We start from the raw sequence: 25,841 nt of genomic DNA, 5'->3' as shown, positions 1-25,841 counted from the left end.
AAAATCAATGTGCACTCACCTATTGACATTTTTACATAGTTTTTGGATTTAGTATCCAGCCGAAAACACAATCAACTCCTCTGCCAAAGAACCGACAGGCACTTAGCTAGTCAGCTATTAGTGTTACAAAGGAAAAAACGCAGGCGCCCAGGGGAGCGGGGCCAGGAGGCGGTGACGTCAGGGGTAATTGGGTGTCTGAGAGAAACTGCCAGAGGCTGGCCGGCTCCCGGGGGGCCGCACAGAGCCGAGCTGTAACTCTAATAAAGGAGAGGAAATTCTAGAAAAGGGGGCTTTGCTACAAAGGAGCCCAGGCGGCCGCCAAAAATAGCCCTCTGGAAATAAATAAATAAGTGTGGCCAAAGCCCTATAGATCGAAAAAAAATAAAATAAATCACGGACGGAGCAGGCGTGCCGGCCGCCCCTCCCCGGACATCTGGGGCGCAAGGGCCCCGCCCCCGCCGCCGCCCGTCCTCCGTGGAAACACGTGGGTGTGAGGGCCAGGAGGGGGTCTGCCCTCCCTGGGGCGCGTCCAGCGGGTTTTCTGAAAAGCCTGAGTTCGCCACCCCCCTTTCCCAGAGGCAGCGTCTTTGCTGTTGGAGCGCACGAGGAGGAAGCACTTCTATTGTTTAGGTTTGGGTTGTTTTCGTGTTATTGGTTTCTGACGCCGACCTCCCCCCACCCCCCAACCCCAGGGTCGGCTCGTATCACGCCACTTGCGTTCAGAGACAGGTTTAGGGGTCCCTGCCGCGCGGCTCACAGCTCCCCCGGAGGACGTCTGTAGTCTTGAGAGGGGGGTTGAGTTTTCTTCCTCCGCCATGGTGCCCCCACAGCGGCGGCTGTCCACCCGGAGGCCAGAGGCTGGGGAAGCGCGCCCAGGCAGACTTCACTGCCCACCCCCCCCACCGCCGAGAGAGGTCACCGTCTGACCTGGAGGGAGGGCAGGAGCCTGGTGACTCCCACCCAGCAGCCCTGGAACCTGGCCTCGGGCACGGCACGAGGCCCCCTTGGGAGTCTGCAGCCCCCTGCCCGGAGACCCAGAGGCTGCTGGGAAAGTCAGGCCTCCTTGGTCAGGCGAGCGAGGTGACTTGGAGAAGGAGATGGCAAGAGCAGGATTCCCAGGGTCAAGCTGTTTCAACACTTTGAAAGAAAATGGAAAATTAGGCCCAGGATTTAAAGGGGGGGGGAGGAGGAGAAGAAAGAAAAAGAAAAAAAGCAGAAGGCACTCCAACCCAAACCTACTTGGAAAATTGGTCTGAACAAAGGTCTTCAGCTAAAAATGTCAACTCAGCGCCACAGGGCCCCTTATCCGCTCAGTCCCTGAGCCCCTGCTGGCTGACACCCCCGGGGCCTGCGGGGCGGAGAGAAGCCCCCTCACCCCCGGGGCCTGCCCAGGGCCGTAAGCCGGCAGCCCCAGCCCATCGGGACACCCCAGAAACAGCCGGAGCTTCCGGCTGGGGCTAGGGAGACACGGCAGGCCGAGTGTTGACGCGGAGGAGGAAAACCCGGCTGGAAAAAGAGAAAGGAACCGGCAACCGACAGCCCAGGGGAGGGACGCGGAGCTGAGGAACGCGCCAGCCAGCGCCCTGGCACCGAATCGCAACCCTTGAATCAATGATGCAATCGCTTAATTAATCAGCTGCTCCGGGTGGGTGCAGGGGGTCTCTGTGTGAGCGGCTGACCCAACCAGCTCCTGGTGGGCAGACCCCCCTCCTCGGACCCCCTCCGCCGAGCCCACGGGACCACAGATGGTTGAGCACCGTCTGGGAGTCTCACTGAGGGGGGAAATGTGGAGTCCCCGAGTCCCCTGTGAGATCCAGTCACTCTGGCAGAAAGGAGGAGGGGGGAGCGGGGAGGAGGGAGGTGGGAGGGTCTTATCGGCAACTTAGGATTTCTTGGCCTTGGCGGATGCGAGTTAGCTTTCTCGATGTTATTTTCTCGTCCCAGTCAATGAGACTGTAACAGAAATAGCGAGACCTCTTTCCAGCAAGCCGGTGAGTGCCGGAGGTAGAAGGGGGAGAAGCGGTTCAAGCCAACCCTGAGGCTTCACGGGTCCAAGCCTTGTAACTCGTACAAAACCGATAATGAAGGTGAGGGCGCGGACGGCAGGTCTGGAACAAGCCACACGCAGGAACTGGCGTTGCCTCTGTGTGTGCACACACACGTGTGGTTTGCATGTGCATGCACACGTGTGCGTGCGCGTGTGCACGTGTGTGCACGTGTGCCTGTGGGCAGGGGGAAGGTACCCCTTCTGTCTCTCCGGGACTTCAGCAGCAAAACCCTTGCAGAAAAGTAGTCGGCAACCTCCATGTTCCCTATTCTGACACCCCAACTGCAAGGAAGGGTTTGCAACCCGTGCGCGCGGGGGCTGGACCGTCTCCAAGGTTGATTTTCTCATCTTTAAGGCACGGAAGGGAGGGCAGCGGAGGGAGGAGGGGGGCGCGCGGCCGCTATCTCAGACCGACCCCAAACGGTTAATGGTAATGAGCCCCGAGCGCGCCGCAGGAGCTTAACAGCTCTAAGGAAGAGGGGAGGCCCGGAGAGGGCCGGCCGAGGTGTTTTCAATTACCAAAAAGAAAAATAATTTATTTCTAAACAATACCCCTCGACACTGGGTGTTTCAAGAGCAGAGACTCCGGCCCCTAAAATATCAAAGTGAAATTTTAAAATAGAAGAGTCGCCGCCCCCCCTTGCCCGTCGCAGATTTTACTGTAGCGTTCTAGAAGGCAGATTAAATGAAGGAAGCTCAAACACACTCAATTTTGTCCTTTAGCAAATTCTTCTCTTTCAGTCTTGCATGAAGAAAAAAAATCTCCCCACAGAGTTTTTCTCTTCTTCCTGGTGTGGATCTGGGCCCCTGCAGTGCCCTGTGTAATTTCCAGTTCCTCAGAATTCAGGTATTAATAAAGGCCCCATGGGGACTTCCAACAATATAACCCTACATTTTGAGGCATTATGAAAGGAAACCCCCAGGGGTCTGTGGCTCAAATTTCTGAAATGTAGGCATTGTAAAAGGCACCCCAGGGGATGCCCGCAATAGAAATCTGCTGAATTCAAAGCATTTTGGAAGTCCTGGTGGGAGTCATTACTCCCACTGGAAGCTTTTTACAAAACATGTGTTGCTGACATGTTGACAGATTGCTCAGTGAAGTGTTTAGGTGCATGCACAAGGCGGGCCTTTGGAGACGCTCGGCGCTGCCAGCGAGTCTCCGAACACTGGAACCGGTACCATCCATATTTCATAACGGGGGAGGCCGCGGCGGCCGGGGACAGGAGGCGTGTTCTCCGAACCGCCAGCGCGCCTCGCACCCCTCCGCCGAGGAGCCACTTCGAGTGGGCCGGCCCAGTCCTCGCCTTTGGAAGCCGGTCTGCGCGGCACAGCTGCGACGGCCCTTGTATCCCTGCCAAGGGCTTTACTGAAGGAATCTGAGGCCACCTCGCCGATCGCTGCGAGGCGTCGGGCAGACCCAGCCGAGGAGGGGGCGGGCGGGGGGGCGGGGCCGGCGGACGGGGCCTCCATCCGCAGCCCTCCAGGAGAGGCGGCGTGGCGGGGAGGGGGTTTGAACTGGGGCGCGCTAGTCTTGACAGCGTTAAGCTCAGAAAGTGATCTGTGACTTTAATAAGGCAGAGGGGCTCAGAGGAATTAGCTGCCTAGGTGATGGGGCCGGAGATGGATGGAAATGTATTCATGGCCTGGTGGGCCAAGGGCCAGGCTGGGGCTCCGGGGAGGGCGACTCACCCACAGCCCCACGCGCTCCCCTCCGAGTTCCTCCGCCCCTGGAGGAAGCGCAGCCACGCAGGCCTGCCTCCGTGTGCGCGCGCGCGCACACACACACACACACACACACACACACACAGCCCCCCTCCCACCGCGCACCCCGTGGCAGGATAATGCGCCATATGCCTGTGTTCATAAAATTTTAAAGGTAAAAGCAGATGTAATTTGATAAATGTGTACATGTGTTGATAGGAACACACACGCCAACACGCGAGGAGGCACATTCCAGCGCCCAGCCCGCCCTGGCCTCCGGGACCTCCCCACGGCTGCCCCGGGGGGACAGAGGCGACCTGCCCCCTGGCCACGGCCACCGGCACACACAAAGACATTTTGTCGTGTGTGTTCTTTTTTTAAAATTTATTCTCTCTGAACTGTACTATCTATTACACTGTCAGCTTGGGGTTTTCCCTTACTGAAATTTTTAAAAGCACGTTAGGAAACAAAAAATAATTTTTGCTTAATACACAGCACTCACAGGAGCAGGGGGAGGCGGTGAGGGGGGCATGGGGACGCAGGACGTCACCGCCCCACTGCAACCTGACTTGGGAGTTGGCTTGTAGGTGCCAGAGACACACTGTCACCCTGGTGGCCTTCCTACGTCTCTTCCCGCCTTTCAGAGGTCAACTGCATGTCCATGGACAGACGGCCTTTCCAAGAGAGGGTGCCCGATTTCTTCCACCCCGTGCCCCTCACAGACCTCTGGGGGCAAAGTCCCCAGGGAGGTGGCTGGCTGCCCCGGGTGCCAGCCTGCAGGAGGCCAACTGGGGTGCATCAGGCTCTGCTGACTTCATCGGACCCTTCCCACCGGCAGGCCTGACCGAGAAGTCCTGAGGCTCTGAGAGCTGGCTGGCCCCCACACGCGGGGGCTGGGCAGGCGGGGGTCTGGATCTGCCGGCTCCTCTGTGCCGGGCCCGGGCGCCCTGGGCGGCAGGCACCTCACACACACCCAGGTGGTAGGTGGTCAGTAACCGCGTGCTGAGCCAAGGGGTGGATTGAGAAATAAAGGCACGGATTTGACTTTGGGCAGTGGGCACACAAGGCATACAGATGATGTACCCTAAAAGTGCACACGTGTGACCTACATAATCTCACTAACCATTGTCACCCTGATAACTTTAATTTTGTTAAAACAAAACAGAGGAATGACGGCCCCGGGCCACGGAGGAGGCTGCCAGAGTGAACCCTGCAGGTACACTCCGTCCAGTCTCAAGGAACAAAGGCCACACGTGTCCCTTTCAAAGTAGATGTCGGGGGACCCTCTTCCTCCAAGAGGAGACTTGGTCCTGGAGGCTGACCGAGGTGGCTGAGCCCAGGCCCCAAGGGGTCCACGGTCCAGAGAGCACCCTCTGCCCCCGCTCCTGGCCACGCTGTGCCCAGAGGGGGACCACCTGGCGGCAGGGCTGAGGGAGGGCTGCAGAACTGAGAAAAAGGAAAGAATTTGGGGGGCCTCGTCTCTTCCTGGATGTCACAGTGCCCCCCCAAAAACCTCCCACACAGCGTGCTGGGCCTGTAAACTCATGACTGCTCTTGTGTCCCCCATTCTGATTCCCCTGGTCCTGCCCAGAGGGTCCCGACCCCGGTCCCGGCACGGCGGGAATCCATATTTATGTTTGACAAGAGTGACCAGCTTGTCCCGGTTCATCTGGGCCTTTCCCGGTTTCAGCTCCCAGCCCTGCATTACAGGAGGCCCCTCGGCCCCGGGCTGCCCAGGACGCTGACTTGGTTGCCCTCCGCCCTCCGCCCAAACGGCCAGCTCCGTGGGGCAGGGACCAGCGCAGGCCCGATGCAGTGAGGACCGTGAACCCGTGCCCGCATGAACGAGTGCAGACGTTCGTACCTGGGTCGCCGTGGGTCTGCGGGAGCATCACGCAGAGCGAAGCTCCGCCCCAGGTGACGGCTCCTCAGAGCACATGCCCCGCACACCAGAGGCAGCAGCTCATGTGGCCACGCAGGAGGCCTTCAAACGTGGCTGCCGGGGCGGGTGGCAGGCCCGAGACAGCCCCCTGGCAGGGACCCGAGTCCCTCGCCCTCACCACAGCCCCAGCCACCAACCACCCGGAACCAGCCACGCCCCCGCCGGCTCCCTCCGGGCCTGGGAGCCACGTAGGAGCAGGCACCAACACTAATGAGCTCTAGGTGGCCTCCCCACGCTCCCCTCACCCCTAAACCCCTCCAGCCTCTTCGCCGCCCGAGCCTGGGGGCCTGACTTGTGAAAGCCAGGCACCGGCAGGCTGGGTGGCAGAGCCTCCACTCTGGAAGAAGACGGGAGGGACCTCGGGGTGGGCGGAGGAAAAGGCCTTAGGCGCAAGCTCAGCTCCGACGAGGTCAGGAGACAGGTGAGAATGCACGAGGGTTCCTTCCACAAACACTTCCCATGAAGCTCCAGTCCGATGCCAGGCCCTGGGGGGGCAAAGGTGAGGAGGCAAGGCCTTGGCCCCTGGAGAGACCTGCGGGTGGGCCCAGTGCAGCTGCAGGGCGTCGCACCCGAGCTCAGCATCCCCTGGGACGCCGCAGAGCCCATGGGCGCAGGCTTACGGGCAGCGGTGAGCGGGGGACAATCAGCAGGTGGGTGGGAGGAAGGGCGGACGCAGGACAAGCGGGAGTGACGAACACCCAAAGGTCGCACTGCATCTCCGGATCACGGCTGGAGTTTATTTTCTCCTTTTGGCTTGTCTTTGTTTAACGGATCTCCTACAACCAATTTGTCTAACAAGCATGAAACAAGAAAAATGTATTTGGGAAAACACGGGAGTGGGCCAAGTGCTCCTGGGAGCCTGGAGGCGGAGCCAGCCGGCCCGCCGCCCGCGGGGAGGACAGGCCGGCTTCCGGGGAGTCAGGGAGAGGCAGGGAAGTGGACCGGTGGGTGGGTGGGCGGGTGGGGTGGGGGGCCCGGCGGAGAGAACGGCATGGGCGCAAACACAGCAGACCCCCAGGGCAGGGGCATGCTGTGGGGTGGGGGGGAGCGGCAGGCTGCAGAACAGGGACAGGCCCACCCACAGGGGCCGCCTGCGGAAAGAGGCAGACTTTGGTGTCGGGGGCACCGGAGGCCGGCGACCCTCAGAGCCCTGACACACCCCCGCTCCCACCGAAGACGAGGAGGCCACGGCTGGCGGCAGGACTGGCTGCCAACACACGACGAGTGAGAGGAGCAGAGCTGCCGGCCCAAACTCGACGGAACCTTCAGGTCCTAACCTCCCGACCAGCCCCCGTCTCGGGGTCTGGCCACGCCAACGGCCACGCCGGAACGACAGCCCCTGGAACGGGCACCAGGCCTCCAGGCCCAGCCCTGAAGGGGCTCTCCGTCTTAGGGGGGGACGTGCCCGCTGCCCCTGCTGCCCTCCGTCCTGCCAGAGCCGGGCGTGGCAGGGCCCCGGGCCCACCGCCTGCCGAGGGGCTTCCGGCCGCTAGAGGGGCAGCCGCCACCGAACAGAGTCCGGGTGTCAGAAGGAAATTAAAACACAGGCCGCTACCACACTTCGTATCACCCATTCATAAAAAGTACAGGAGCGAGAGAGGAGAAAAATAGGTCACTTCGGTGAAATTCGCAGGGACGTGGGAATCTAAACCTGGCCGGAAGGTCTTCGGGCTCCATCTGGCTTCCGAAGGCCAGGTGTGCCTGACCCAGAAAGGGCGGGGGGGGGGGGGGGGGGCGCAGGGCAGAAACGCAGAGCAGGGTGGGGCAGAGGCCTGGAGCCAGCGAGGCGGTGGTCCCTCAGCCTCGCAGCACGGGTGGCCCCAGCACACGCAACTACTGGCCCCCACAGAAAAACCCATCAGCACACCCCAGGATGACTCCCAGAGGAGCCGGCTGTCTGCACGGCAGCCATAGTGGTCCTTTAAAAACATATGTCCTATCATGTCGCCCCACTGGTCGTAGGACAAAACCCCCTCTCCTTCCCTGGCCTCCCAGGCCCTGAAGGATCCGGCCCCCAAAAACGGATCCCACACCCTCAGCTCCCTGCTCGCTGGGCGCCAACCACCCTGGCCTTCTTGCCGGCCTTCCGGCAGGCCCTACCGCCTCTGCTTCCCCAGGGCCTTTGCATGTGCTCATCTCACTGGCCTTCCCACGGCCTCCACCTGGTTCTCTCTCATTCACCCTCGATCCAGGGCCGGGATTCGTCAGGGGCCCACGTACAGAAGAGAGTGCACACCACATTCATAAAATTCAAAACAGAAGAAAAGCACTAAACTTTAAAATAAGTGTAAAGAAATCTTGGCATTTTTATTGATATATTTATTTGTGCTATATACTTTTCAATATTTAAAACAATGCATTATACCCTTGCAAAAGAACTTCTTTCTCATGTAGGAGTGGCCCTGCCTTACTGGTATCCTAAGCACTTACCTGGATGCACACGGTTTATAGCTCATTCCCAACCTCACCACCTCCAGGAAGCCCTCCCAGATATCTCACCGCCACTGCACCACCACGGAGACCAGATGCAGAGGCTCCTCTCAGCGCTTTCACGGCACCATGGACTTTCCCCTAGAAGCACCTATCCCAGCTGCAGTGTTCCCATTGTTTGTACGGTTTTTGAATTAGTGATACTCCCCAGCACACTCAGCTCCACGCAGGAACAATGCCCGCCTTGCCCACCAGTGTGCCCCTGCCTTCGCACAGTGCCCAGAGCAGGGCAGGGGCTCCAGAAGTAGTTGTTGGGTGAACGCACGGACCAGTGACCGCAGGAACGCATCGGGGTGACAGCTGACATCACAAACGCGATCGGCTATGAACCCGAAGGAGCCGTCACCGAGCTCCTGGAATAAGCGGATCCCCCCAGTGAACTGAAGGCGTTCTTCCAGTGACTATGTACAAGACACCTACTATGTGCCAGGCCCGAGGGCACTGGGGTGAACAAGAACAGCCCTACCCTGCAGAAAAGGCACATGGAAAACCCAAAGAGGAAGCGGAGCCCGGGAGCGCTGGGAGAAGCGAGGAAACGGGTGGACCTCAGAAAACTCCGTCACCTCCGAGTCCTGTCTCCTGTGTCATCCATCCCTCGAAGTCAGGCCAGTGCCACCCTGCTGGGAGCAGGGAGGGACACGCCGCGGCTTTGCCCTGCAGCAGGCCGGGGTTGCTAGTACCTGCGTCCCTCAGAGCCACCTCCCACCACACGACACACAGTGATCAGCTCCTGCCCCCGGCCCGGCACGGTGCCAGCCACCGGGACGTGGCGGCCGGGCCGTGCCCCATTCCACGGTTCTCACCCCGGCCAGCCCGGCCTGCCCTTCGGGGGCATTTTCTCAAACACCACACCAGTCAGAGAGGCTGCTACTGGCATCTAGTGGGCAAGGCCAGGGCTGCTGGATGACCTGCGAAGCAAGGGACAGTCCCTCCTCCGAAGGGAGAACCGCCCACCGGCTCTGAGTGGCACGCACACCTGGAGATCCTAGCACAACTCCACCTGCCACCAGCGAGCCACACCCCTGCCTCGACCTGCCCACACGGGCCGGAGAGCAGGGCACCCGAAGCAAAGTCAAACCGGTGATTGTCCCAAAAAATGACATTTGCCCAACGTGTCCAGCTTTGGCACCTCGCAAATTCCTGCTCCCATCCAAAGTCTGCTTGCCACGACCCAGGCCCTCCCCCCCTCCCTCCAGAGCGTGCTCAGCAGCCCCACAGTCCCGGCTGCTCAGAGTGCGGACCACCCTGGGAGCAAAAGCAGAATCCTGGCCCCACCCCCTGCTGACCTGCTAAATTATAATCTGCATCTCACAAGGTCCCACGGGACCTATATACACCTTAAGGTGTGAGAAGCACGCCTGAGGCCACTCCAGGACAGCCTTCGCGGGCACCTTGCGTTCAAAATTCCCTCCCTGAGGCCAAGTTGGCAGGGAGGCGGCCTCCACCTGCTTTGCCAGACCCCTGGCCCCGCCCCACCCTCTGGCCCCGCCCCCATGTCCTGGCCCGAGTGGCCTGCAGTCCTGGTGAAAGCACCTTCCTTCCTGGAGAGCAAACCACGTGCCACAGGACAGGTGGGTGGCTTTCTCTCCCTGCTCAGCTCAAAGGCAGGAAAACGGGAGCGGACCCAACCAGAACAACCCGAACACGTGTCAGCCTTAAGGAACCCACTTGGGGAAGATTCTGCTTATGCCCCAGGTCGGTCAAGGGGGGACACCCGTCGGTCAGAAGGCATTCTCTTTCATTCCTGAGGGGACCCCGCTGGAATGCCCCGGGGACAGAGGGCGCTGACGCCTGTACCCGTAACCCCAGGCCCGGTGAGGGTCGCTCTGGAGCCTTGATCCACGTCTCACCTCACGCTTTCTCTTCCACGAGCCCCTGGGGCGGCAAGCCAAGGCCCTTTCGTGGAGGCCTCGGGTCCCAAAACCGACCTCGGCACAGCACCTGATACTGAGCAAGTCCTGGGGTGACAGCTGCAGGATGGGGTGGGCGGGGTGGGTGGGGTGAGAGGAGGTAAGACGGGACAGGAGAGAAGGGAAGGGAAGGCGGGACAGGTGGGGCCCAGCCACGCCCCTTCGCCTCCAACACAGCCACGCCCCTTCGCCTCCAAACAGCCACGCCCCTTCGTCTCCCTCGCCCACGGTAAAAGTGCTCCCATAGGGGCACAGGTAGAAGGATATTTGCTGCAGCGAGCGATCGGCAACCACCTAAATGCCCCTGGCCAGCAGGCCGGCTGCAGAGGCCGTGGGCACCCCGGCTACGCGGGGCCGGGCGGCGGCTCATAAACAAGGAGGACGATCCATGCGCCAGCTCTCTGAGGGACAGCGCTGCGCGGAAGAAAAAGGGGGCGCGCTGCAGAACCGCAGATCCAAGATGGTGTCATTTATTTTTTTAATCAAAAATCAATATGGCATTGTTTCTATGGATACCCTTACACCATATTTCATCAAATCTCAGATACCATCGATTGTAAAATACACTGTTACATACCACTAAAAAAAAAAACCTGTCAACTAAACCATGACATGCCACTAATTCTTAAGATTCATCTCGATTTCAGGGACGCACGCCGCTGTGTCGCAGCACCTAGGAAACGTGACATTATGTAAATCTGCACTGGAAGATCTCGAAGGTGCGAGCCACAGCGGTGACCGCAATTAACCTGTGGGAGGGGGCGGGACAAAGGAGATGAGAGCCTTCTCTGTCCTCTTTGAAACCGTTACAAACAGAACGGATTGATGTGCTAAGTGGTATCTAATAAATGTAACTTTTTTCAAACAAAGAATGACTGAAAGCCCCATCCCCCCCCCCCTTAACGTGAAGCAATGGTGATAATGCCGGACCGATGCGTGAGGTCCGTGGACTTTCCATGGGGACGAGTCAGGGCGGAGCCACCAAGCTTTGTGCAGAGGAGAGGGGTTCGCTCAGGACGTGCAGAGGGGGACACGTGATGGAAAAAAAGAGACCGCAGGAAGAGCGGCTGAGCTGGGGAAAGGATTCACCAGCTAGCTACTCACAGGCAGACAGCAGGGCTGCGTGGGGGCCCCGGGTTACCCCCCAAAACGGCACCTTCATCCGCCCTCCCCGCTGTCTGCAACGCTGTTTGGAAAGTCACGATGTCGTCCTCACCGCATCACTCACGAGGGACCCGCTCGGACTCAGGCTTCTAATTCCGCCTTTATATCCAATCCCCCGTGCCAGGCAGGGCGGGACCTGCCACGGCCATGTCCCCTTGCCCTGCGCACAAATAAAAACAGCTCCGGTGCTCAGGGCCCGGGTCTCCCGGCCCTGTCCTCCGGGGGTCCGGCGCGGCAACACCAGCAAACGGAAAGCACTTGCAATGTAAACACAGCAAACAAAGGGGCTCCTCCAAAGCATCCTTGACCTTCCGGCTCTCCTCCACTCCTCCCCTGCCTTTGTCCCCAGTGAGGCCGCACATGGAATGACACTGGGGAGGGAGCAGAGGAAACAGCCACACGGTGTGCCCTCCATGCCACTTTCTCCAGCAGTGACGCCGCGAATGGCGTTAATCAAAGGGTACCCGAGGCATTCCCCCACTCAGGCAAAGGACAAAGTTTCGGCAGCTCGGGCCAGGAGTTGAACCGCTGCACCCGCCAGGACCCGGCCTTGGGGTCTGATACCCCCACTCCTCTGCTGTCCTGCTCCGTGGTCTTACGGCGCAAGACCAAAGTGCTGACCAGCACCGAGTCCCGGAGCCAAAACCCGCACAGCAACCCAACCAAGCCCCAAGCTCCGTGACAAACGGTGCGGCTCCCCGTCCCCAAACATGGCTGGGCAGGACACGTCCCCTTCATTACGTCGGGTATCACGTCCAAACTGGGACTTCTCGGCGGCCATCGAGGGTGACACAAAGGGCGTGTGCCATTGGTCCCCTCGGATCGCCCTCTCCCCTCCCCCCCCGCCCCCCGCTCTGCGCCCAGGAGGCTGCCCCACAGGCCCTCTGCTGTGGGCATCCGGCAGGGCTCAGCCAGCGGTCCCGGCAGAGACTGGGGGACAGCAGGAGACAGAGCAGAGGGTCTGCCCTCGAGCACGCTCCCGGGGGGGCGGGGGGGGGTCCACAAGTTTCCGTGGCCTATCCTGCAGGGCAGCCTGCATGGCCAGTGCCGGGACGTCCCCAAGGCGCTCCCCACCCCGGTGGCTTCCCCTCGCCCTGCCCACCTCCGTCGGGGGCCTTTGATTACACGCTCCTCCGTGGCTGCGTTGGAACATGTTGCCTGTCTTCTGTCAGGTCCGAGGAAGGCAGCTGCCTTTAAACAATGTTTAAGTAAATACATCAAAATATCTGTTAAGCGTGGGATGAAGAGGCATTAGAGGAAGAAGTGGCAAGACGGGGCCCACAGTGACAGCCACGTCTCACCGACTCGCTCCCCCAACCCCGTCCTGCGACCTGGCCGCGGGGCTCTCGATGCCCTCTGCCTGCAACTCTGCCTCTCCGTCCCCGCGAGACGGCCACTCCCAAAGCCTGACTCTCGTCTCTCCCAACGCCCCACCCCGCTGCATTGGCACCCCCTCAAATCCCTCCTGGGACCGTAGGGTCTCCCCACACTCTGCAGAGCCTCTCTTTCCACGGGACACAGTGGCTCAGGGGGGCGGGAACCCCACTGCAGCGATGCCCGCCCATGAGCATCCCAGCCGGCCGGCCGTGCATGCCACACTCAACACTTTATTATCCATATACCTGTATATATCTGTGTATATATGTATAGAAGGAATCCATCATATCCCTGGCCCTGAGCCAGGGCCTGGCACACAGTAGGGACTTAATAAAAACTGAAGGTCTCACAGGGAGAGGGTCCCTATCCACAGGAGGAGTAGAACGCCCCCTCCAGTCTGCTATGTGGCCCCTGCCCTCCCGCCCAGGAACCAGGGGGCAGGGAGGAGGGCGGGACGCATGGGGTTTGGCGGCACCTGCCAGGAGGAGTCTCCAGACCAGACTGCCCACAAGAATTCCTGGGCCTCAGCCACCCAAGGGAGGGACCCACAGAACACCCTGGCCCCTCCCAACAAATCATCCAATGACTATTTCCTGAGCACCTACTATGTGGAGGCGTGAGAAGGGCAGAGCGGCACACTGCTCTGCAGAGGGCCTCCTTATAGTAGCAAAGACAATAATGCAAAAGGAAACCTGGAGAAAATCAGATGCGGGGCCTTGCTGGAGAGTGAAGGAGAGCTTCTTTAGCTGGGGAGAGGGCGTGTCAAGAGGGCCACACTCGGCAGGCGACACTGGAGCCGGGGCCCCAGAGGAGGTGAAGGAGCTCTCCAGGCGCAACCTGCTGGAGCAGCCAGGGGGTGGGGGGCCGTGCAAAGGCCCTGTGGCGCAGGCGAGCACAGCCGGTCCAGGGCTCGGGAGGAGAGCCGGGGAAGCGCAGGGCGGGGCAAGGTCACTGGGACGGATTCGTTCTAAGGGCAGTGGGAGGGGGCCCCAGTCAGGTAGAAGCTGCCCTGGGAACAGATGCTGGAAAGGGGCTGGGAGGCCACAGGCAGATGCCCACCATCTGTCCTCGCCAGACCCCTAGTGCCCGCCCCTCAGCCCCCTTCCTCCCCGCCCCCACCCCCTGCCCCTTCCAGCCCTCAGAGGGGATCAGACCGGCTCCCACAGATCTGACCCCGTCACCCGTCACTGGGCGGCACTGACACAGCCCACCCCTGGGCGAGGCCCAGACTTCCGGCACCCAGGAAGACAGGGCGAGGGAGAGGGCAGGGGGAGGGGGAGGGACGCGCTGGGGGTGCCCCCACCCGGCCAGCCGCCAGGCGCCCACCTGCACAGCGGCCTCACAGCCCCCCTCTTCCCCGATGCCCGATCCAAAGCAACGATGTCATTTCCAAAGGCAGCCAAACCCCAGCCAGTCAGCCCTACCGAAACGAAACGGTCTAACCCGAAACGAAGCATTTTATCATGCCCTGTGCATGTCTTCCCTGCGCCGGTCCACGCGGTGTTTATAAACACTGCCAAAACACTCCACCGACGTTCAGCTTCATCTCAGACCAGGGCCTGAGCGACATTTCAGATTCCCTTGCTCTCTTCCCGCGCCGCACGGCGGGCAGCCCCCCTCCAGCCTCTGCCTCACCCCGGCTCCAAGGCTGGCTAGGTCTGTGAGAGGAGCCGGAGGTAAGGAATAAACAAACAAATAAACAAAGGCCAGCCCCCCCGCTGGCTGCATTCCCCAAAGCAGGCATCCCAGCCGGCGGGAGATAAATTTGGTCGGTTTCTCATTCTGCTGGAGGATGGTCTTTCTTTTTCTGTGTGAAGGTGTCACTTTGGGGTTGCCAAACAGGATCTCAAGGTCCAGAGGAACCGAAAACATTGACCCGTCTGCCCCTCGACCCTCACCTCCGCACCCCACTCCCCTGCGCCTGTGGTCATCTGACAGCCCACCCCCGGGTTTTGAAAAAAGGTTCTGGCTGCCAGGAAGCTGCTCCTTCCATGCGGGGTCCCTGTGGCTTCTAGAAATGGTCCCAGTTCTGCCCCTTGGAGAACCAAGATGAATGGAGAAAGAGGGGTCAGGGTGTTCCCCCCTACCCACCCACAACTGGGGCCAGAGCTTCCCCTGGGCAGCCCCTCCATTCATGTCTCACCCAGAAGGGACAGCGAAAATATCAGCCACCGGGTCACCATGACAGGAACAGGCACGGCCGATCTGGTGGGTCTGGCCAAGCCCTGACCTGTCCCCGAGGTCAGCGCGCCTGTTCCGGAATCTTGACTGCTGGAGGCGAAGCCCCTCCCCTCTCTGGGACGTTTCCGTGGAAGGGCACCCACGCCCCCTTCTCTGGCCAGCAGCACCCCGGTTCCCTCTGGGAACACCTCTGGATCTGACGCTCGGAGCCCGTGACCTGGCCTGAGCCAGCGTCCGTGTCCAGCCGCCCCGACGCCAGTCCTACCCCTGGGACTTCTGTCTCCACGGAACCCCCCAACTCGGTGTGAGCGCGTTAGGGGCGCGTTTTCTGGCACGGACCACGAAGACGTAGCTTCCCAACGTGCACGCGTGGCTCGGAGGCCCCCCCTGTCTCCCCCGACCGCTCTCCAGCCCCAGTCTCCCCAGCAACACGTGGAGCAGAGCGGTCTCCGCCTCCATCCTGCCTACCACACCTCCTCGCCCCCTCGGTGTGCCCTGACTCGGCCTCCAAGCTCTCTAGTCCACGCGGCCGCAGGGCACACCGGCCATCGCGGCCTCGGAGCGTGCTAACCGTGTCGGCAGTGCCCTGCCTGGCTGCCCCTGCAAACCTCCCTCCCGCACTGCTCACGGGGCCTTGGCCCGCACCCAGCTACGCCCCGGAGGGAGCCAACCCACTCCCTAGAACACATGCACTGGTCAGTCTCAGGCTGTCCTGGCCAAGGTCGGGGAGGGGCCGCGTGCACTGCGCCGGGCGGCTCCGCCCCCCAGTCCGTCCCGGTCTGGAGCATTTCCGCGCTCACAGTGGGTGCTCAGGAGGGTGCTGGGAGTGATGGACACGCGGCGGGCGACGCTCTGGTTCCGAGGAACACCGTTTCCTCGGCCGGCAGTCCGCTCGGGTCCTTGGGTGCCGGGCGCGGTGAACTAGGCGGCGCAGGCAGAGGTCGTCCGTGGTTTCCAGCGACGAGGACAAGGGCCGTCGCAGAGCAGCCTTCGCGTTGCGTCTTTGACCCCCGAGTCAGGCAGGATGAGGGGGCGGGCTCTCCCTGTCTTCACCGACAGGCGTATTTCTCAGAGCTTTCTCAAGCCTCACAGTGGGGCTCCCCGAGACAGAGACCGACTTCCCGGGGAGCACAACGGTCAGCGCTCTATGCCCAACATGATCTGAACCGCACCAGCCCCTCCGGGAGACAGCGGCAGGGCGGGTGGGCGGGGCTTGGTCCCGGCCTCCTGTGGGCGGGGCTTGGCCCCGGCCTCCCGTGGGCGGGGCTTGGCCCCGGCCTCCCGTGGGCGGGGCTTGGTCCCTGCCGGAGGGAGAGGGAGGTGGCCAGAAGGGCGAGGAATGCTGCCCCCGGGGAACTGTACGTCTTGCTGGGTGAGCAAGAGCTGTGGCTCGTGACAAAGCTCCACGTCACTGGCCCCGAGTGGCTCGGTGACACGAGGTTTTACAGCTATTACCTGTACAGGTGGCTGGGTGGGTGGGGTCTCATCAAAATACCTACAGACTAAAGAAAAAACCTTACTGAGGCTTTGGAAGCCAACAGGGAAGGATGTGACTTTGCAGTGACACCGGGTGTCCCAGGAATGCACAGCAGGCTGGTGCCCCAGGCCCTCCCCAGGCCGCCTGACACCTGAGCCCCTCAGGCCCACAGACTAACCCGATGGCCGCCCAGGCCCTCTCCGGCCTGGCCCAAGGCCCAGGCACAGTGTCCCAGCAGCCCAGCACCCAGTGGGAGTCATCAGGGCTTGACAGGCCCTTCTCCCAGAGCTCCGCTGCCAAAGGACCAAGAGACAGAGGTTTGGGGGGAGGAGGCTGGACCGGCTTCAGGGGGACCCCCAAGGAGGGGGCAGGCTTCCACAAAGTTGAGTAAGAATTCAAGGTCGAAGTCCTTCCTCCACGAGAAGCAAAGAAAATGGCCAGTCTAACTGGTGAGTGGCGTGAGTTCCAAGCCCTCAAGGGCCGCAGGCTGGGTGTGGGGCACCGCCCCCCACTAACAGCCACTGAGCCAGACAGGAGCCACACAGGCCCACCCACCAGAGAACACGGTGGGGGGGGGGGGGTGCCCTGCAGCGGGCGCCCGTCCCTCAGCCACCCCAAGAGCTGCACCGCCTCCTAGGAATTACCTGAGACGCCCTGGGGGGGGGGGGGGAGTGCCAGCGACCCCTGACCCACCGCCCCCACGACCTTTGCCAAGTCCCACCTCACTGAACGGCCCCACCCGGTCAGTGCTTTCAGACGCCCTGGGGTGTCCTGGAGGTGTGAAGGGACCAGAGGGCAGGTGGTAGGGGGAAGAATCTTCCAGATCCTTTCCTGGAGAGCTCTGCAGTCACGCTGCTTTACACACGGGTTCGGTTTGAGAGTGAGACTGGAAACCACCGGGCTAGATGATCTCTCGGGAACCCGCGCCCCTGAAGCTCGGAGACGAGAGGGCAGGACCAAGCTCCCAAGAGCAACAGGAGCGGACTCCATAACTGACAGCCAGCTCTCTGGCACGCGATTCAACCCCACATCTCCGTCCTTCCCGTGTGCCCGCGTGCACCTCCTTGCTCCTGAAGAAGACATCATCTTTCCTGGCCACCCTCCTGGGGAGCCCTTCTCCCCAGTTCTCAGTCCCAGCGGTGTGCAGGAAGCTGCCCCCAACCCCACCCACCCTGAGCCCAGCTAATATGGTATCCGTCTCCCCTGGCCTCAGTCTCACTGTGGGGTGAGCCTTGGTCTTGCCCACTCCACTAGGAGCCGTCCTCATGGCAACCAGGAGGCGTTAGGAGGGTGGGGGACTGGAGGTGCTGGGAACACCTCAGCCGTGGCACAGGGGGTGACAGGGTTTGTGCAGACAGCCGTGGGGCGTGTCCCTGCAGGGCCTGGAGGGACCCGCTAAAGCCAGCCCGACCTCTGAGTTCCCTGGGGACTGCACCTCAAGTCTGCGACTTTCTGCAGGCCTTGAGTCTCTGCGCAGAGAGCACTTCATGAACTGAGGCCTGAGGCCCTGCTACGTGCCAGACAAAGGGCCGCGGCGACCTCACACAGTCCCGGCATGGAACAGGCCCAGTACCGCTACTCGCTGATGCGACACGTGCCCTCCGGAAACTTCCGGGCGGAATTGGATGACAGCAGGCTGGACCCAGGCCACACCGGGAACGCGCTCGCCACGAGCCTCAAGGCCCCACTGGGGCGTTTCTTTCACCCCCACCCCCAGGCCCTTGAGGTCCTGCTGGGTGCACAGCGCGAGAAGCCACAGAAGCTCTGGCTGCTCCCGGGAAAGGTGCAGGAGCCAGGGCGCGGCCTGCGGGGGGCGGCCCCTCACTCCCCGGAGCACGGCCAGGGTCTACCCACGGAGCCTCGTCCCGGTGCAGGGCAGAGGGCGGTTTGCAGCGAGTCAGCCCTGAACACCGGCGACCCGGGAACCCACCCCGGCCCTCCCTTGGACACGGAAGAACCCAGGAGGCACAAAGCTTCAGAAATGTATCCAGGCGGTCAGGCCGCCCGGGTGGGAGGGAATGAAAGGCCCCCCGCTGTGGAGAGCCGTCCAGGACCACAAGCACACGTGGGCATGTCCGTCCCACGGAAACCAAAGAAGCGTGGATTCTCCGCACCTGGCCCCCTGCCTTCCACACTCTTTGGTCCGGCGGCCAGTTGCGGAGAGACCCGCAAGCCCACCCGGCGAGGGGACAGCAGCATGCGTTCTACACGACAGAGACCAGGGGGAAACACCCCATGAACCTGCAGCCCCATGGGTGAATAACAACACCAGTGACTCAACAGGACTCCCCTCCACGTCACCGCCAGGAGCCAGGGCACCGCTGCCCGAGCCCGGGCGGAGCCACGGAGCCCCTCGCAGCCTGCCCGCCCCGCGGGCTCCTTCTGCTGGGGACCTCGGAGGGCAGGGAGCCGGCAGAGCAGGGAAGGCCCCACCCCCTGCCCGTGGCTTCCCTCCAGAAGGGCCACACACACAGCCAGCGACTCTCCGAGGAGTGGGGAGGTGACATCGTAACGCACTGAGACACCTTCAACGGTGCGGGGGATGGCGGCTACCGAGAGGCCACCTACGGCCCTTCCTCTCACCAAGGAACCTTTCCACGCGGCGATTACCTCCTCCACCGATCACCTTTCCTGTCAACACCCCGTTCCCACATCCCGAGCACCCAGAGGGTCCCCGTGCCTGCCTAGTGCACACTCAGCAAACACTTGCTGAGTGAATAAACCACCTCTTCCTGTCCTCAACCACCCCTCCTGAGTCCACGCTGACTGAAGGCCTGTGGTGCGCCGGCCAGCACGGGGAACCGCCCGCCTCGCGTTCCGGCACCTTGGGGCCCTCTGTCCGCCGTCCGCCCGCCCGCCCACCCGTGGGCACGGCTGTCTTCTCCGAGGCTGCAGCCTCCTTGGGGACGAGAGCAACCAGACATTTACTGAGCACCTACTGTGTGTTCCAGCCACAGGCCAAGGCTGCCCTGGGGACAGAGAGGAGAGTAGGACCCCAATCCTTGGCACCGCAATGTTTGATTGTTGCCAATACGGCTAGTGAGAAAAAAAAAAGGTATCTTCCCAGGGTTTAAAGGTTGACAGTTCTCTCACATAAAGGAGGTTCTGACTCCTTCGGAGGGTTTAAGGTCAGTGGCATTTCCTTTTCGGGTCCCATCTCTGCCCCTTGCACACGGGAGAGACTCAGAACACCTGGAGGCCATGCGGTGCCGCCAGTCTGCGCAGGCACCGGCCTCGGCCCGTTTCCTCCTGATCTATTAGCTGTTCCCTCAGTGTGGGTGGGAGCGCCTTCCACGTTGAGAAAAATGCCTTTTGCCTGTGATATTAATTTATTGTGGTTTTGGCAATGCAGAAGTGTTTTATTTTTATCATGTTTCCTTTGTTTTATGGCTTTGGGGCTTAGGGCTATATTTAGAAAAGGCCTCCCCCCCCCCCGTTCCCCCCCCCATACTTTATTTTTTTAACTCACTTGTTTTCTTTTATTATTTTTAAGTTTTCTTTCTGTGTTTGGATTTCTGATCCATTTGGGATTTGCTTGGTGTTAGGAGCAGGAAGGGATCCCATTTCTTTTGGGGGTAGATGGCGACCCTGTTTACCCCGCTCCCCACTACCGGGTGACCCGTCCGCCCCCACCGATGTGCAGCCACACCGTTCTCACACCCTCAGTCCGTTCGGGTCCGAGTCTGGTCCCTTTTCTGTTCCCGAGGTCCGTCCCGCCCTGCCCCGGCGACCAGCCCCGCCCCCGCACTCCTGTTCCGGAATGTCCTCCTGTCCGTGCACGCCTGTTTGTCCTGAGATGCTTCCGAATCAGCCTGTCGTTCCTCAGTCAATCCTACTGTCCCTTCCGTTGGCTCAGGTTAAGGGAGTGGTTCATTCCGGGCACATCCACACAGTTACGATATTGGGGGTCTCCCCCCCGACCCAGGGGCGAAAGCTGCTTTTCTGGTTATTCACGTCCCCTCTGAGGTGTCCGCCAGGGGCGGGCTCTGTTTGTGGGCCCCGTCCAAAAACTGGGGCGTCGCTTCCTGGATGGGTTCCCTGGCCCAGACCCATCTGTGGCCACGGGAAGCGAGACCCTTCCTGGTCCCTGTTTTCCGACCGGATGCCGTCTGCGTGCAGGAAAGCTCCTCGCGTGCTGGCGTGTGCTGGGCTCGAACCCCAGGCCTCTTGCACTGCCAGACACGCAGGTGCCGCGCACGCTCCCCAGGGGCAGAAGGCGCCGGTGGCCTGCACCTGCGCCCTTGGAACAACATCACCCGTCGGCCAGCCCACGTCCGCTCCGTTTTGCCCGGAGGGAACCAGCGCCCTGGTTCCCCAGCACCCAGGGGCACCCTGAGCGGTGAGGCGGGGAGACCCCCACCCACACCGCCGCCGGCACACAAAGGTGGGCCCGGGCCGGCCGGCAGGCAGGAGCGAGCCCCGGCCCTGTAACTACGGCCCACAGGTCACTCTGGCCGCAGCCGAGCAAACCAGGGGTGATTAACTCTCCGCCCGGCACTCCGCATGGCAGGTCCTCACCTTCGCCAGGAAGGGAGGGTCTGCCCTTCCAAGGGGGGCTGGCGCCACGCTCCTCGGCCCCCATCCTCGGGAAGGGGGGCGCGGCTGAGGGGGGAGCATCAGAATGAAGCCACGGGGAGCGGTTTTTTGGGGGGGGCTGTCGCTATTTGAACAAATCCCCCTTCTCTTATTTTCTTTTATTAACTTCAACATTGAAAAAAGCTGTGTCTATCTGGAATTCAGTTTTCAATCACTCCCCATCCCTAAATCTTGTGGCACAGGCAGTGGCCCCCACCCCCACCCTACCACCCCGTGAAGGACCTGGAGGTCCCTCTGCTAGAGCAGTTGTGAAGAACCAAGATCGCCCCCCCAGACAACCCCCCTCCACCAGTCCCGGCCTCTTCCCGACAGGCCCTGCCTGCCTGGAAGGGGCGACCCTCCCCACACACCTGCCTGGACAGCCCTCGGCAGGAGACAAGGAGCAGAGAGTGACTGGAGAGGCGGACAGGTGTGACGCCCCGGGGCCCCAAGTTCTCGGCAGCAGGGAGGGCCCCTCCTCCTCCCACACAAGGCTGGCTTGCTCCCTCAGGAATGTCCGCAGAGGACCCAGGGCCCCCGCCTCAGCAGACCGTGGTCCTCTCTGAAGTGGCCTGGCCAAGGTGTCCCTGTGCTCCGTGAGAACAGCAACGCCCACCCGCAGCATCCCCAGCACCGGGCCGGGCCGGGCCTGCTGTTGCCTTCCGTGCCCAGGGCCGGACTTCTAAAGCAGAGGGCAGTGTCCACGCAGCATCTGAAACAGGCTTTTACGGAGGGGGTGCCAGAGCCCCCTCGGCCAGACGGGCCCCAGCACCCACCCAGCACGCCCAGAGACACCTCTGGGACAGCGTTGGAAATCGGCGACACGAGAGACGGGTGTGGGGGCGTCCCGGGTGGGGACCCGTTTGGGGTGAGACACCTTCGATTCCCAGCGGCCGCCGGTCCTTGGGGGAACCCACGGCCTGGGGGGAGGCAACTCCTCCGCTATCTCTTCTGCGTCAGCGACACTCTCCCAGACCGGGCCGCGTCTCGGCTGGGTGGCCAGGAATCCCTCAGGGACACTATCAGGTGAGGCCGTTTCCCGGACTCTGTCCAGGGATTCCGGACTCCGAGTGCCCCGGGGCTGGGGGACCTTCCTGGCTCCCGTCCCCCCCCCCACCCCGTGGAGGTCGTCAGCAGGGTCCCGTTAGGCAGCAAGCAGGTATGTCGGCGGCCGTGGACGCCCCCAGCCCCCGAGGCGGCTGCCACGACTTCAGCCAAAGTCTACGGCAGCGTAGAGAGGAGAGGCAGCCCCGGGAAGAGACCCCTGCCCAGGACCGACGCACACGTGTTTCTGGCACAGACTCCACAGCCAGCCCCAAAGGGTCACCTGTCCCCTTCTCCGCCTAGAGACGCCACCCATCCCAGAAGTGTGGTGGGAGACAGAACGTCTCCCTGGCTCTGGGAACCCGGGGGAGCGGCACGGAGCAGGGCTGGGCGCTCAGCGAGGCTCCGAGGGGCACCCGCTCCCACAACCTGGGGAAACGCACAGAGTGGCTTTCCACCAGCAGATCGACCCACCGTGGGCTGTTGTAAACGTGAGTGACAGACAGTATTTCGCTCCCTCACGGGCCAGCGCCCGCCTCGGGTCTCCGCTGGAGGAGGAAACACACCAGCACGAGCAGGAGGGAGGGCGCAGCCCAGGGCCCCGGTGAGGCCCTGGCTCGGCCGCCACATCCCTGCGTGACCTCGGCCGAGCCGTCACCTGGCGCTCTCGGTGCCTCGGCACTCTCAGGCCCTCAGTCAGCCGCCGCCTCTGCCGCCGGGGGCTGCAGTGCCACGAGTTCCCAAAGACGGGGCTTTGATGGGCCGAGCCCCCAGAAGCCCGAGCCCGTAGGCGTCCTCTGGGATGCGCTATTCTGGGGGACCCCTTCCCTTCGGGGGCTGACGATGGGCACTGGGTCCAGCCAGGGCCCGCATGCAGGTACGGACGTCACTTGAGGGAAAGTCACAGCAGCTCCCCAGCCACTCGGCTTCCCAACTTCGGGGCCGGCAGGGAAGGCGGGTAAACTGGGAGCTCTCAGTGCCAGCCCCCTTCCCGCCAGCTTGCCTCCCCAGAAAACAGGCGGCGGGTCCCCTCTGGAATTCCGGTCTCAGATTTTAGGTCCTTTCCCCCTAACCCGGCAACCGAGGAATTCCCACCCAGCGATGCCAACGGAAGAAGCCGTCTGGGCAACCGCGTACGGGACACAGGTGCTCCGAACTCACAGCTCTGAGCACGGCTGCCCCCCCCCCGAGGGAATCCGCACGCCATCGGCCCCCACCCACCGGACACGGGACCCGTACACACAGTCACACACACGACTCGTGAGGTCGTGAATCGCTCCTGTAAAACCCTGGCCTGGCCCACGCTCGCGGAGGCTCCGGGGGGAGAGCGAACGGGACTGCGGCCCCGTGTAGCCGCAGCAGCCGGCCACGCAGAGAGGCGGGAGGCCGAGCTCGGAGGCGAACCGGGTCCCTTCCGGTGGGGGCTCTCTTCTTGGCCTGAGAAGCTGTCCCCGGCCACCACCTGCCCCGGCCTCGGAGCTCACCTTCACCCAGCTCTCCACGCTTAAGCTGCTTCACTGGGCACCAACCACAGCTCTCCGTCGCCGGGTTTCCAAGGGCCTCCCAGAAATCCGGGGGGCAGGCCCACAGCCTACGGAGCACGGGCTCGGGGGGAGCAGGGACCGGGGAACCTCCCCCCTCGTCCCCGCCGGCCGGAACGCCGTTGCTTTTGTTTTTAATTTCATTGAGAAGGCGGATACAAGGGTACCCAAGACACCACAATAAAATGACATTCCCTGTAAAATCACATTATTAATTCTTTAATCTCACCCGAGGCGTCAAGCTGTTGCTTTGTCCAATTACCCGCGCAACCACCTGTCCGCGCCCGGCGCCGAACAGCGTACCTCCAGGACAGCGGTGGGCCCGGTGGTCCGTCAGCTCCGCCAGCGACTCGAAGTCCTGCTGACACTGGTCGCAGGTGTAAATTGACTCATCCTCCATGTCTTCATCGTCCTCATTTCTCTCCTCTTGACTCGTCACGCTGTGCCTGTCCTCCAGCGCCCGGCTGGCTTTCTGGTCACACTCCGGCTCCCCTTCCAGGCCTCCTGCCAACGGGAAGAACACAGTCCACGTGGGCGGGCGCGGTCTCGGGAAAGGGTTTGAGGGGACCTGCCCGGCGTTTATTAAGATACATTTAATTAGTCCACCTCCCGGGGTCCGTCATGCCGGACGCCTCTCGGCGTACTCGTGTGTGGGGTTTCTCTGGGCGCCTGCGGCGCCGTCATTCTCGACTAGGTCCTCTAATTCTTGGTGCAAATCTTCCACGGGGATTTCCTGTCACTACCTCCGGGCAGGGATGCTGGGGGTCGTGACCCGTCGGGGAGGCGAAAATGCCTTCGCATCTGTCTCTCGAAAACCGTCCTCGCGCACACCTTTCTCCAGAGCCGCGTCGGCAGTTCCTAACACCCCTGAACGTGTCTCCCCCACCCCCCCCCAAAGCCTGGAGAGTCAGAGCGGGGAGATCTTGGAGCCAAGTTCACTCTCCACACCACGAGGCTCTGGACGGGCCGATGCTGGCCCGACCCTTTGCGTGGATGTCCTGACCCTGGAGTCCAGGAAGCACGCGTGTTCGCGGGACCACAGAGCGTCAGACCGCACCTGCGCCTCCGCTGGTGCCCAGGTTTCAGCCTAGACAGGGAGAACCAGCCTTCGAACCCTTCCACCAGTTTCTTTCACACGAGATGCCTCCTGCCCACTGGGCACACTTACAGGTCACGACAATGATGTGTTCGGTTTGTGCCGTGTCCTGCACTTTTTATTTTTCAAAACAGATTTTATTTATTTGTTTTTAGAGGAGGGGGGAGGGAGGGAGAAAGAAACTTCAATGTGTGGTTGCCTCTCAGGCGCCCGCTACTGGGGACCTGGCCCGCAACCCTGACTGGGAATCGAACTTGTGACCCTTTGGCTCGCTAGCTGGCACCCAGTCCACTGAGCCACACCAGCCAGGGGTACGTCCCGTACTTTTTCAAAGCCAGTTACAAACTTGTAGACCCATGTCTCGGTCTCACACACCCTACAGCTAAAAGCCACCCCGAGGTCCTGCCCCACCGCCCGCAGAGGGGCAGCTTCGCTCCTCCCGTTGCAAAGGGGAGACACCTGGCACGCAGCCAGGAGGAGGCGACACCCCCAGCACCCTACAGACCTTCACTCAACACCCTGCCTCCTGCACAGCTCGGGGAACGGCACACAGCCCCGCTGAGAGATTCCCAGGGCACACGGAGAACTTGTCAATCAAAGTGCAAAATGAACAGGGTGCGCGGAACCCACGGAGCAGATCAGTCACCCCGGGAGGTGTCCGCGGGTGAAGAGTGCCCAGTGCAACGCCGAGACTCACGCTGCAAAATCAGAGCGTGCGCCGTCTCTTCCCGCCCGTCCAGACACCAGCGCCGACGGGAACTCCAGCGAGAAACCGCTCTCGTGTGGAAGGACACCGATGCAAACATCTCTGCACGTGCGAAGGCGTGTGCGTGCCTGCATGTGCCACACGTGACCCCGAGGTTAGAGAGAAAGGCCTGGGCACGCCACCTGTCCACCCCCGAGGGCTGGTCACCAAAGCGAGAGAGAAGCACGCGGTCGGTTCGAGACGAAGCCCCAGCCCCATAAATATTCCAATTTAGAAACAGAGAGCGGGCTGAGGGCTGCACTGCGCCCGTCCGCACAGCACACGCACTCGCAAGCGCCCGACACCAAGGTCCCGCCAAGACCCATCAGCGCGTCGGAGAGCCAGCTACCGCCTCGCGAGGCGGGGAGCGCGGCACGGAGGCCGTAAAAATCAATGTTTCCATTGGTGGCCCATCAAAACATCTCTCTTCTTACCAATTAGGGGGTGTATGATTCTTAGGTTCTTTCTTTCTTTCTTTCTTTCTTTTTTTTTTTTTTTAGCAGAACGCGCCAACTCCCGGCAACGCAGAAATCCCATTAAAAGCCAAGCAG

At 61.8% G+C, this 25,841-nt stretch overlaps 1 protein-coding gene across 3 annotated transcripts in view; it reads right to left on the bottom strand.

The window, feature by feature from the left end:
• ZNF423 (zinc finger protein 423) overlaps positions 1-25,841 on the bottom strand; it is a 250,712-nt gene that overhangs the window by 142,766 nt on the left and 82,105 nt on the right. For 2 of the 3 annotated variants that reach the window (XM_045819207.1, XM_045819210.1), the window contains one exon: positions 23,753-23,953. The exons of the other annotated variant lie outside the window; for it this stretch is intronic. In XM_045819207.1, the coding sequence (XP_045675163.1) occupies positions 23,753-23,953 (201 nt within the window). The remainder of the gene's footprint in view (positions 1-23,752; positions 23,954-25,841) is intronic. 3 annotated transcript variants of the gene reach the window in all.

The sequence above is a fragment of the Phyllostomus hastatus genome, unplaced genomic scaffold, assembly GCF_019186645.2.
Source record: "Phyllostomus hastatus isolate PE091 unplaced genomic scaffold, TTU_PhHast_1.1 phas_scaffold_345, whole genome shotgun sequence".
NCBI lineage: Eukaryota > Metazoa > Chordata > Mammalia > Chiroptera > Phyllostomidae > Phyllostomus > Phyllostomus hastatus.
Note: the sequence above shows the minus strand (reverse complement) of the source record. Positions and strands in the feature narration are given on the sequence as shown.